Source organism: Monosiga brevicollis, genomic scaffold (assembly GCF_000002865.3).
Source record: "Monosiga brevicollis MX1 MONBRscaffold_34 genomic scaffold, whole genome shotgun sequence".
In the NCBI taxonomy this organism is placed as follows: Eukaryota; class Choanoflagellata; order Craspedida; family Salpingoecidae; genus Monosiga; species Monosiga brevicollis.
The window spans coordinates 351,288-364,159 of NW_001865071.1; the positions used below are offsets into that span (position 1 = coordinate 351,288).

The 12,872-nt window shown below is 55.2% G+C and overlaps 3 protein-coding genes across 3 annotated transcripts; 1 reads left to right on the plus strand and 2 right to left on the minus strand.

The window, feature by feature from the left end:
• Positions 1 to 468: 468 nt before the first annotated feature.
• On the plus strand, positions 469 to 5,182 carry MONBRDRAFT_34352 (uncharacterized protein; the record flags this gene model as incomplete). The annotated part of the gene is made up of 19 exons (XM_001749843.1): positions 469 to 585; positions 632 to 812; positions 1,199 to 1,614; positions 1,906 to 1,982; positions 2,094 to 2,228; positions 2,337 to 2,451; positions 2,485 to 2,535; positions 2,558 to 2,711; positions 2,810 to 3,030; positions 3,127 to 3,180; positions 3,266 to 3,406; positions 3,511 to 3,627; positions 3,702 to 3,818; positions 3,891 to 3,980; positions 4,095 to 4,145; positions 4,250 to 4,312; positions 4,406 to 4,496; positions 4,614 to 4,680; positions 4,797 to 5,182. The coding sequence occupies 19 exons, from the start codon at positions 469 to 471 to the stop codon at positions 4,930 to 4,932; spliced, it is 2,394 nt and encodes a 797-aa protein (XP_001749895.1). The 3' UTR covers positions 4,933 to 5,182.
• A 426-nt stretch (positions 5,183 to 5,608) lies between these two features.
• Positions 5,609 to 7,114, minus strand: MONBRDRAFT_29444 (uncharacterized protein; the record flags this gene model as incomplete). Its single annotated transcript, XM_001749895.1, has 1 exon — positions 5,609 to 7,114. The coding sequence occupies one exon, from the start codon at positions 7,112 to 7,114 to the stop codon at positions 5,609 to 5,611; it is 1,506 nt and encodes a 501-aa protein (XP_001749947.1).
• Positions 7,115 to 8,789: 1,675 nt separating this feature from the next.
• Positions 8,790 to 12,827, minus strand: MONBRDRAFT_12066 (uncharacterized protein; the record flags this gene model as incomplete). The annotated part of the gene is made up of 6 exons (XM_001749896.1): positions 8,790 to 10,553; positions 10,658 to 10,861; positions 10,970 to 11,317; positions 11,448 to 11,513; positions 11,650 to 11,979; positions 12,168 to 12,827. The coding sequence occupies 6 exons, from the start codon at positions 12,825 to 12,827 to the stop codon at positions 8,790 to 8,792; spliced, it is 3,372 nt and encodes a 1,123-aa protein (XP_001749948.1).
• Positions 12,828 to 12,872: the final 45 nt, after the last annotated feature.

The window sequence follows — 12,872 nt, forward strand, 5'->3', positions numbered from 1 at the left end:
CAAGTTTCACCCAGCACTGTTACGTCACGGAAACCCCTCTGGTTGGCGCAGAAGAAGCAAGTCCAGAGATAGAACACCATACTGGACGGGATGAGATGATCGGGACCACTCACCAAGGCAAAAGTGCTCAGGATGTGGCACACACTGGGCCAGGTACCGAGATTGAGGGTTGTACGACTACAACAAGCGGCCAAGCGACAAAGAAAGGGTTGAGCCAATCAGGTGGCCACAACCATGGATCATGGAAAAGACAGTGTTAACCCTTTCTTCTGCACTCAACCGCCCTCGATAAATTGGCCGGGTAAACCGGCTGCATGTTGACAGCGGAAGCTCGAGCGTCACATACATCGCAATCAGAGCTGTTGGTACATTGATAGGCCTGACGCTGATAGCAGTATTGGCAGGTTGTGTTGCGCTCAAAAGAGCGTGGGCCCTGCGAGTGGGACGGAATTGGACGTGTGCGATCACATGAGCTTCTGCTCCCCTTTGATCAAGGAGATCGATGGCATGAACATAGGCCCGAGCACGCACCCGACAGGGGATGCCTTCGTGGCGCACGGTGCAGTTGAGGCGGATGCTTCGACCGTATGAGCAGTTGTGCCATACATGGGCAATGCTCATGCCATTAAAGGTACAGTCGAGGCACGATGGACGCAGGCTGGAGCAGGCCATGAATTCGTCGGCCACACAGACCGACGCCTGCTTGCCCACAACGTCCAAGAGCATGTCAAGCAAAGAGCGAGTGAGCACTTTGCCCCTCGATCGGAAAGCCAAAAAGGAGCTGCCACAACCCACACACCAGCTGTTCCGAGGTCACGCGTGGCATGGTCCAATTGGCTTGCGCGCTTGCCAGGTCGCTGATCAGGCTTAGGACAACCAAGCCAAGCAAGACGTTTGCTGTCTTGCGCGAACCCATAAAGCACGACCGCGCCATCCTGCCGCCGCCGCGCGCTCTGGTTGAGCCTTGAAATTCTCCGAAAAGCAGTCCACAAAGCACATGTTACGCCACCCCATAGAGCGCCTCCCCTCCACTACTAATACTACTCCTCCTCCTCCTCCTCCTCCCTCTCGTCCCACACACACACACACACACACACACACACACACACACACACACGGGCGGACTCTTCCTCTAGCTCTCACACCCGCCGTCGCCGCCAGCACCCCAGCACCCGTTCAAATGAAGGAAAATGTAAAGTAACTCCCGTATTTAAAATCTCTCTCCTCTCTCTCTCTTTCTCTCTCTCTTTCTCTCTCTCTCTCTCCCAAATCTCTCTCTCTCTCTCCCAAATCTCTCTCTCTCTCTCCCAAATCTCTCTCTCTCTCTCTCAAATCTCTCCCAATCTCTCAAATCTCTCCCAATCTCTCTCTCTCAAATCTCCCTCAAATCTCTCGTCTCTCTCTCTCTCTCATCTCTTTTTGTCTTCTCCCTCTAAAATTAAAAATTACATCCGGATGCGCATAACATCATGTTGGAACTCTCTGGTTGTGTGTGGCGAGATGACGACATTTTTTTTTTCTCTCTCGTCTGCCACTGACTCACACACGCTCACACGGCAGGACGGACGAACGGACGCAGCGACTGGCTGGACTCCAGAACTACAAAACTGTGCTGTACGTCAGTGCACACGGGCGTGCGCTGTGGCCACGCTTGGCTTTGTTCGAGAAGGGAATCGGGAGTCAGAAACCGGCACCATATCGCTTTGAAAAACTCGTTTCGATTGGGATGGAACAGGGCTCCATGGCGCGCGACTCTGGGCGTGCACAGTGGTTTACTCACCAATGGCGACGCTATCTTGGCATAGACTGCTTTGTATTTACTTGAGCTGAGATTGCTTTTATTCTTTGACTTGATTTTCATCCATCACCAACATCATCATGGCTGCCTGGGACGCGCTGCAACAGCACTATGACGCCAAGGGCAAGAATTTGGACATGCGCGAGCTCTTTGCCGCCGACTCGAAGCGCTTTGATGACTTTAGGTCAGACCGTATTTAACGGCTCCGGATCAACGGGCCCGCCTCAACCGCTGAAACAACCCCCGCCCGCGGCCAGCCCTCACGCCCGGCGTTCCGCTCTCGTTCATGCCATAGCCTGAAGCTGGACTTGGCCGATGGCCCCTTCCTGGTTGACTACAGCAAAAACCGTGTGGATGCCGAGACCATGAAGCTGCTTTACGATGTGGCTAGGGAACGCCAGGTTGAAGCTGGCCGCGACCAAATGTTCAAGTTAGATGCCATGCCACTTCACGGCTTGCTCCTGATGGTCTTGGCCTCTTGCAAGTCCACTCACCCAAGTGGAGCCCGAAATCCTTCAACTCTGTCGCTACTTTTTAGGGGTGAGAAGATCAATTTCACCGAGGATCGTGCCGTCCTGCACGTGGCCCTTCGTAACCGCAGCAATGACCCCATCAAGGTCGACGGGCAGGACGTCATGGGCGACGTCAATGCGGTATGGCCACTCAACCGCCTTCGGGCTCGACAGTGCATATATCCCAATGGCAATGGTTCCATTGCGTTGATTCAAGTGGCGCACGTGCGTTTTGATTCATCCCTAGGTTCTCGACCACATGCGCGAGTTCGTGGGCGCTGTGCGCTCGGGCAGCTGGAAGGGCTACACTGGCCAGGCTATCACGGACGTTGTCAACATTGGCATTGGTGGCTCTGATCTTGGTCCTCTCATGGTGACCGAGGCCCTCAAACCCTATGGCGGTACGAAGTGCTCACATCGCCCCGCTTTCATGGTGCACATCGATGTGTCACACGATTTGACTGAAGCGTAATCACCTCATCCACACTCTTTATGCTAGGCCCCATCAACGTTCATTTCGTTTCAAACATTGACGGCACCCATATGGCTGAGACTCTGAAGCGCATCAACCCGGAGACGTCGCTCTTTGTCATCGCATCCAAGACATTCACCACTCAGGAAACCATCACCAATGCCACAACGGCCAAGGAATGGTTTTTGGCCAAGGCTCAGGACCAGGCACACATTGCCAAGCATTTTGTGGCTCTCTCCACGAACAAGGTTAGCCTTTGCCCCCTTGGCAGCCCCCTGATTCTATTTTCGGTCGAAGCCACCGACAACGCTCACGCACGCACGCACTTGGCTCCTCGCCCGCAGGAAAAGGTCTCCGCCTTTGGCATCGACACCGCCAACATGTTCGAGTTCTGGGATGTACGTGCTGACATCCACCTTTTTAATGCGCGCTACACCAGTGAGCCACCGTGCAATGGTCTTACGTATGCGCCAATGTGAATAGTGGGTTGGCGGCCGCTATTCGCTGTGGTCGGCCATTGGCATGAGCATTGCCTTGTACATTGGCTTTGAGAACTTTGAGGCACTGCTGGCAGGTGCTCATGATATGGACAACCACTTCTGCACCGCGCCATTGGAGAAGAACGTGCGTGATCCTCGCACCCCCCCCCCCCCCCCCCCAAATAAGCTGCGCGTTCACCTCAGGGTCTTAAAGCCCTCTGGCTCAATTCACATTCCGCCGCCGTGCAGGTGCCCGTTACCCTGGCTCTTCTCGGCATTTGGTACAACAACTTTTTTGGGGCACAAACCCATGCTCTGCTGCCCTACGACCAATACATGCACCGATTTGCAGCATACTTTCAGCAAGTAAGTGGCTTCTCAACGCACGGGCGTTTGTCAATGCTACCCACATCTTACGCCATTGCGCGCCACGCTCTTAGGGAGATATGGAATCCAACGGCAAATACGTGACGCGGGATGGCTCGGAAGTCACCACCAGCACTGGGCCCATCGTGTGGGGCGAACCCGGCACCAATGGCCAACATGCCTTTTACCAGGTGACACTGCGCCTCGCATGGATTGGTCCCGCCTGTGAGGCTGCGGCAAGTCTGACGTTATACGGGTTGTAGCTCATCCACCAAGGCACCAAGCTTGTGCCTTGCGACTTCATCGCCCCTGTGGACACGCAAAACCCCATCTCGAGTGGCAAGCATCACACGGTGCGTCAATGGACTTGAATTCGAGCTTCGCGGCCATTGTCTAATTTGTCAGGTCTGCTTTTGCGCTGCTGTCCATCTTAAGAACACCATCCTACCGCATGTCTTCTTCTGTAGATCTTGGTCAGCAACTTCCTGGCTCAAACTGAGGCTCTTCTCAAGGGCAAGGTGTGTGTGTGTCTTTCCGGTGCTCACAGCAAACTGAAATTTCAAGCGCTGTCAGAAATGGCATGCCATCGTTGTATTACAGTAACTAGTGCCTGCTTTGACAGTCCTCGGCAGAAGCAGAGCAGGAGCTTCAGTCCTCGGGCATGCCTGCGGCCAAGATTCCCAAGGTAGGCACGAGCATGCGGGCATTTTATGGCTTGAGAGCAAAGCGAACACTTGCTCCTATTGACTCGTGCGCATGGCAACGGCTGCTCGCATAGATTTTGCCACACAAGGTCTTTAAGGGCAACCGCCCCAGCACCAGCATTTTGTTCCAGAAGCTAACACCTCGTACCTTGGGCTCTCTTATTGGTGAGCATGGTCGCCCGCATCCAGACCGCCTTGCCATACTCCCAATTAATGGGAGCAAGGGGTGCAGTCAGTCCCAATCGTTGTGATTCACATCAATCTCCGCCACTTGTCTGATAGCGATGTACGAGCACAAGATCTTTGTTCAAGGCTGGATCTGGAATATCAACTCGTACGACCAATGGGGGTGAGTTTTGCTTGGGCTGCTATTTAGGCGCTTGGCCCAATCGAGCCGAACGCACTGTCACTGCCACTACCCCAGCCCTCACCGCATCTGCTTCTTGCCTGTTGTCGTCTATGCAGCGTGGAACTGGGCAAGCAACTTGCCAAGGTGATTCAGCCCGAATTGGAAGGTGATGCGGAGGTGACCTCGCACGATAGCTCAACCAACGGGCTGATCAACTTTTTCAAGAGCCACCGCACTTACCACAAGCAGTAAATGCGCCCTTTGAGCTTTCAAAGCTCAGCATCAGCTCGGCGCAAACCGCATGCTAGGATCAAGTCCGTTCTCCAACGCCGTGATGCCTGACACTGGAGCTGTCCTGCGTGAAAAAAAGAAAAGTATTGATTTTGATTGGATGTACAGTCATCGAGTGGGGAGGCGGGCCGTTGCTGCCCTTTTTCGGTGCTTGTCATGACATCTTGAGAAAAGGTTGAAATTGTTTCACGAAATCGATTCTATCTGTGTGCTTTGGCCAACATCGTACTGAATGGATTTGGTTTCTGAGGCACATGGGATAGTGCTACGCATGACAGAACCGGAGGTTTACGCAAATGGGAAAGGCTGCAGGGGGTCTCTGCCCGTCTCTGTTTGTGAGGCTACGTTTCTTGCAAATTCAACACCTATATCGTCCAGGCTGGGGAAGCTCCGACGCCAGAAATGCTCTTGGAGATGACGGACGGGAAGGACGTTGACCGGGTCTGTTGCAGGGATTCACGTCAACAACCATTGGGGAGGGGGGCAGGTATCAAGACGTGCGAGGGCAAAGTGGGGACGGCTCTCAAGAGAAGCAATATTGGTTGTGTGGCCGGTGGTGCAGGGACAATGCAAGGGTAAGTAGAAGAACTCGCAAGGGAGAGTAGGGAAAAGGTGCTGCTGCGCAAGAGACAATGTATCAGTTCCCTGCCGTCTTCCGGATCTCCTCGAGAACGCAGATGAATTTCTTCCGATCTCCCGGTGACTTCCTAATGTACTCCTTCACAGTCTCATCAGGATACTTCTGCATCATCGTAATCAGGTCATTCTGGCGATCGCGGATGTCATCTTCATCCGCTACCACATTTGAGGCTAGAAGACGGCACTTCAGGCGTTCAATGGCGCGTCGAGCTGCCGCCATCGCACGAGTTGATATCACTGTCTGAGCGGCACCGGCCATTGAGGCGTGTGCACCAGTCAAAGCATAGCCGGGAACGTGAATCAAGTTGGCCAGGTTGGCAGCAGAGTTGAGGAAGGGTACGGAAGCCAATTCCACGTTGTCCTCCTCACCCCTGGACACAAGCCCGGAGACGAGGCAGTACTTCTCAAGCTTTGGGGCTACCTTGATGGTGAAGTTGCTTTGCACATGTTGAAACCACTTCCAAGCGGCCTTCACGGGCCTAAAGTCAGCAGTTTCCGGGGTCTTCTTTGAGCTAGCAGCGAGGCGGTACATGCTGAATGTCAGACCGAGCACGATTGGCATGCGCGGTGGCAATTTGAAATCTTGGTGCGCATCATCTCGGCTTGCCCGCGCAATGCTCGATTGGCACCACCTGGGCAAGAATTCGCCCAGATGCGCAATGGCCAGGTTGCTGTAGAAGTCCGGGCTGCACGGCACAATCAAGTAATTGGCAAGGGTAACCAACAGCTCGTTGACGATCGATCGGCTCGGGCTCAGATCAAGGATGATGAAATCGAATGGTTCTTCTCCCTGGGCACGCTGGATCTGGCGCAGCAGGCCAGCAAAGCACCCAACAATGTTGTCGGCCGCAGAAACCGCCTCGCGGCTGCCAATGGCAGTGGAAATCTTCAGCTCAAAGTTGTGCGTGTCCGGATGCCCACCGAGCAGAAAGAGCTTCTCCGGAACGTCAGGCAGCTTAGTTCGCCATTCTTCATTTTGCACAAACTGATTGCGCTTGCAGACTTGAAACACATCCGTGCAGAGCTGCGTCTGGACGCGCTCATTCAAGCCAAAGTGTTGTTGCTGTTGCGCGCTCCCAAGAAGTGGGGAGCAAGCAGCAGCTAAATTGCATCGGCGCGTGCTCTCCTGGTGGTAAAAGGCATGCATGGGATCATCGATCCGTTCATCTCCATCGTAATGCTCGAGGAGAAACTCAAAGCCCGGGTCAACCAGAAAGCCGGTCAAGTTGCACTGCGGATCGGCGTCCACAAGGAGAACCTTCTTTCCGCTGTCGGCCAGCGCCCATCCCAGGCTCGCGGTCATGGAGGTCTTCCCAACACCACCCTTATGGTTGTACATCGCGATGATCTTGCCCTTGTTGAGCAGGTCTTCCGGAGCTGAGGCTGAGGCCGCGGCTGGCGATGCGGTGGTGGCTGCTCGAGTAATGCGCTTTGCAGGGCCTTCCACTCCATCGGCATGGCCCATGGGCCGCTTGGCGCTGTTGTTGGCAGACATAACAGACATAATGTCAGAGAAAGCGTGGTGTAACGCGGAAGGGCGGTGGAAGGTGATGGTGGTCGTGGAAGGGCGGTGGTCGAAAGGCCGAGGTCTGCAGCTGTCACGGGAACCGTTCGCGTAGAGAAGCAGATCTCTGATGAGAGCTTTTCGGGAAGGCAGGGAAAATGCCACCCAAAGAACATCGATTGACATAATATGATGTGAAGCTGCTATCCAAATGCTCGTGAAATCAAAAGCAAACTCACAAATGTTACAAGCAAATTCACAAATGTCACAAGCAAAATGTCACAAGCAAATGCTCACGCAAGCAAATTCACCACACGATCACGCTCAAGCAAATTCTACCCCTTTTGAAAGGTTGCGGAGTAGTGTATCCTGTGCTGCTTCGCAGTGAGCCGGACGTCGAGTGGGGAGGCGGGCAGTTGCTGCCCTTTTTCGGTGCTTGTCATGACATCTTGAGAAAAGGTTGAAATCGTTTCACGAAATCGATTCTATCTGTGTGCTTTGGCCAACATCGTACTGAATGGATTTGGTTTCTGAGGCACATGGGATAGTGCTACGCACGACAGAACCGGAGGTTTACGCAAATGGGAAAGGCTGCAGGGGGTCTCTGCCCGTCTCTGTTTGTGAGGCTACATTTCTTGCAAATTCAACACCTATATGTCATCTCACGCTCCACGGCGCGTGAGAACTGACTTGACGTGAACACATCACAAGTCCGAGCATTGGAAGTCTCTATCAACTTGACCTGTTCGAGCACGCGCCCCATTTCCACATCCTGAGCGTCGGTGAGCCAAAGGAGGCAATCGCGTTCTGTAAAGCTACAAATGGCGCCTTTCGCCGCGCAATGTAAGTTGGCGCAAAGCTGCCGCACCATGCTGAACTTCACAAGGAGGAGGGCACCAAGCTGGCAGGCTCCTTTTGCACGGATTTGGCGCAAGTCTGATTTTCATTAACACGAATTGGAGCTTACTGATTGCGGCCGCCACCATTGCATGAAAACCCTCTTGTCGACCGATCTTTCTCTCCCTACCTATTCGAGCACCTTTGAAAAGCTGGTCACCCAGGCCTTTCTGCACTGCAGTGCCTGATAGACCAGAAACGTCGTGTGTCGAGTTTGCGCAAGTTGTACACCCTTTAACAGAAAGGAACCGATACTGACACTCGATATAGGGCGGCTACTCGCACAAATGGACATCTCATAGATTCAGCAGAGCTGCGCAGTTCTATATTTTTCCAAATGGGCTGGAGTTCAACTATTATCAAAAACGCTGGGCGCCATCCAACCATCGTCTGTTGGATGCAATATACCGACAGTTTTTGTACAACCATTTTTTTTGTATCAATTGGCAACAAATGCCCCGTGTCAAGCACCAATGCGTGAAAAGCACGGATTTGACGCTAACGCTCTATGACTCATCATACACAATAGATTCTATGCCCCGCTTCACATAACCGAATCTGCGCCCAGCTGTTTATTAAACGAGGAGCAGTGGCATCAATTGTCAATTATCATCATTTTCTAAGGGGGTCGGATTTAGAGATTTGTCGGTTAAAGAAAAAAAAACTACCAAAAATTATCTGTTTTTACAAGGAATATTGGTCAAATCCGTGCTTCCACGCACTGCCCTGGAGCCTGACAAAGAAGCAAAAAAAACCCAAAACGCATCGGGTGTCCGTGCTAAGGCTCGGGCACAAAGCCAGGTGGAGGAGGGTTGATGTCCGGCTTGCTGCCGCGTGAGCGTGATGAGGTTGAATGAAGGCGCTCAGGGCTGGGCACAAACACCCCTCCATCGGTTAGACGAGCTCGGTTGATATCGCTGGGCAAGATAAGCCGATCTTCGGAATCAACGCTCGTTTGCTTGGTCACAAGGCGGCGTTGGCGTGCGTGAAAGGCTTGAACCTCAGTACCCGGGGCGGCCAGCTCCAGCTCTTGTAGTTCCTGTTCCGATACTAATGAGTTGCGTTGTGACATGACTCGACGCAGGGTGGAATTGCGTGAGGAGGCGCCGGACGCGGGGGAAGGTGAGGCTGCGGAGGAGTCGGCAATTGTCTGCACGCGCGACTTGCTGAGCTGCCAGAAGCGACGCCGTTCTAGGGTAGCCGCAATCGGCGAGGCATCAACTTCAGCAGCCACTGCTGCATGTTTGCGCGTGAACAGTGGTGAGCTTGTCCGCACAGGCATGGCGATGACCGTCAGAGCAGGGTCAGCAGCGGTGGTGGCAGGGTTGCTGGCCACGGGATCTGTTTCACTGTCCTCCAATCGTGGTGCGGGCAAAGGCTGGGTGTCTAGTTCTGGGGCAGCGGAGAAGGCGTCGACGGGCGGAGCATCGCGCAGGGCCTCTTCGGTCGACGCTGAGCGGCGCCGAGCACCGGGTGACAACACAACGGGTGCTTCGTGCCAAGCAGCCACCACATTGTCCATTGGGGCTTGCTGTAAGCGCAAAAGACTGTTGCTGCGCGCCGAATGCGGGCTGCGGTGTGACCAGGTGCCCGACATTGGCCGCAGAGACTGCACGGTAATCTCAGGTAGCGTATCGCTCGGGCTCACGGGGGCGGGGGGTTTAACTGAGTCACCATGTGCACCCTTCAATGCCAGAGCCATGGCCGTGGGTTTGGGATTTTGATCCGCAACTTGGTGGGGCTCAACAGACGGCGTGCCATCGCCATCCAAACCAATCGTTTCATTTGGTTTGCCGTGATGAGGCCACGATGCCGATGTAGGCCGGCGCTGCACCTCAAAGTCATCTGGACTCAAGCCCTGAAATGGATCTTCCTCCCTCACGGTGGGGTCAAAGTCTGTGGTCACGGTTCGGGTAGCATTGGTGGCCGTGCCCTGCTCGTTCCTGTGGGCTTGCATCGACGCGTAGGAAGGGCTGTTGTCGCGCAGCGCCTCCAAGGCAAGGCGGACGTCAAGCTGTTGAATGTATGCATTGACATCCTCATCTGTCTCGGGTTGACTGCCAGCAGCTCCAGCCCCCGTGACAGGAGCGCGTAGACGAGGAAAGGTCTTTGCTAGCCCCAAAGAATCGACGGGCACCACATCAATGTACGGGTCATCGGCTTCGCGCGCAATGGGCAGGTGATGAAGACTGCGCGCCAAAGCTGAAGGGCGACCCACGTTTTGAGTTGCCAGTTGGCCTTGGTGAAATATGCCGGTAAAGGCTGGGCGGGTCATGTTGCGTCGGGCAGCATTGCCTAGCGCCGCTGAGCCCGAACTGGTCGGGGCTAGGCGACGTGGGGCGCTCTTACTCAGTTCGGTGCGGGTTGTTTCTGGATTGGCAGGGTGGTCCAGTCCTGTAGAATCTACAGCCGAGTCGGACTGATTGGAGACTGAAACATTGCGCGAGCCAGAGACGGCGCCCGCCACGGGCAGCTGTGCCGGATCCATGGGTCCGGATTGCAAAAGCGTAGTCAGAGCCTCTGGGTCCGTCACATGCTGTGTCTGCGAGAGTGTTGTAGATGAGCGGCGAGGAGGGCACTCGTGAGCAGACGGGAGGTGTGCAAGGTCGCATGCCGAGTTTGTGAGAAAGCAGAGTAGCGCCGTACCTTCAAGGCACGAAACTCTGGGCGAAGGGCGCGCACAGCGGCCGTCTGTGCAAGGTCCACGCTCTGCAAGCCTTGAAGCACGTCTGCAGCCGAGCAACGGACTGCTACATCAGGTTGCCAGCATGCGTGCATGAGGCGGTAGACGGCCAGAGGGCAGGGTGCTGGTGCCGGCAGGCGGTAACCGGCATGAACGGCCAAGGCCACCTGAGCAGCTCACACGCGATGGTTGGCAAGAGGGTGCGCGTGAGCAGAGCGTCATGGGATGTGGTGCGGCCAGGCACGTTGCAGATGGTATCAAGGCGCGTTGCAGACCTTGTGATCGGTAAGGTCGGGATAGGGAAGCTGGCCGTGACTCCAGACCTCCCACAAGACGATACCCAAGGCCCAGGCATCGCTATGGCGACTGAAACGACCCGGAGTGTGTCCCATCGAGGCCATTTGTGCCAAGATTTCCGCCGTCATCTCGACACCAGAATCCCCCGAGCGACGCCAGGTCAAGGTAGCAATCGTTGCGGGGTCGGGGAGGGCTTCCAGAGCACCCCAGCGAATGCGGACGTTGGTGGCAGAGTTGGTTGCATCGGCTACATCACGTGCCAAGCCGAGCTCGGCAACCTTGCAGATGCCATGTTTGTCCACAACGATCGCTTGGGCGGTCAAATCCTAAGAGAGTCAACGGAGCGGAAGGGGCATGGACCCAAAAAAAGACACGATGAACACAGATGAGGACATTGAGATCACGCCTGGCATTGACATCAGTTTTGCAGCTTGAGGATTTGGCACCAGCACTTACACCAAGGACAAAGTCGCAGCAGGCCAGGTAATTGACACCCTCGGCAATATCGCGACAGAATCCCAGCTGCCAGGGCGGAAGCGAGTAGCAGGGGGTGTGAGCACGGGCGTCTTTTTGTGCTCTGCCTTTGGATGGCTTCCGATTGGGGTAGAGCATGGGCAGAAAGCATTCCCTCGCAGGGGGACTTGAATAAAAGCCGTACCAACACGTCGGGGCTTGGGGCATGTTTACGCAAATACTTGTCGAGTTTGCCCGCTGAGGCATGCTCTCGGACGAGCCAAGGAACGGGACCAGCTCCTTCATCTAGGACCAGGCCTATGAGCCCAATGATCTTGGGATGGCGAAACTGGCTGCGTATCCACGCGTCTTGAAGGAGTTTGAGTCGCGTATCCTCTTTGCGCCGGCCATGGCGGCTGTTGTTGTGAGCGGGCAGCGTGACCATGACGGCTTTGGGGGAAGCTTGATGGGCATATTGCGAAAACAGGGCTCGCTTTGTCTCTCCAAATTGGCCCACATCAAGCGTTTCGAGAACCTGCCGGGTGTACAAAGCACGGGCCAAAGGCACAAATGTACCAACATGAGGCATCAAAAGCAGCCTAGAGTCCAGACTGAGAGCCTGCGCAACGCAGTGAAGAGAAGGTGGGTAGCGCATGGCGAACTTCAAACCTTGAGGGTCTCGAGGGGAAGAATGGGAACGGCGTCGGCTTTCATACAGTCTACCTGAAGTTCCTCAAGGGAGGCGTGGGGTCGGCGGTAGCCATGAAGATGGGCGGGGGCATATGGATCGATCAAGCCCGTCGCGGTTGTGCTGGGTGTGCTCGGTACGGGAGGGGCGGGTGCGGTGTTTGGGACAGCCATATCGAGATTGGTGTGAAGAATAGTAGGCTTGGGTGGCTCGGTAGCAGGTGGTGGGGTGGCACGGAGGTTGCGGGTTTCAGTCATTTCAATGACGGCGGCCGCATCAGGGGACGTGTCAAAGCCCTTGAGCGTTGTGCGCTTGTGGCTACGGCGACAGCAGCGACCACGGCAGCAGAGGCGGCGGAGGAGAAAGGCGGCGACAACAAAGACAACAAGTCCGGCAGCAGCGGCGATGAGATACCAGCGATACTCCTCCCAAAAGCTTGGGTCGTCCCCGGCAAAAGCGGGCAAGAGACTGGCATTGCCCTGAGTCGTAGTGACAGTAGGCAAAAGCGGAGAGGGCTTTGGGGTGCGTGGTGCGACAGTGGACTGAGCGACGGATGGCGTGGTCTGCGTGACCGTTGTAGAGCTAGACTGGCTGTTAGTCAGAGGACAGAGGCCAAAACCGATGATGGCCCACAAGAGTAGCACCAGGGGCATCCGGGACTCCCCGCCCCTTTGGCGGGCGGAAGAGGGAGCCATGGCGACCGGTATCAAGAAGAAAACCGGCGGGATGGCAGGGAAACA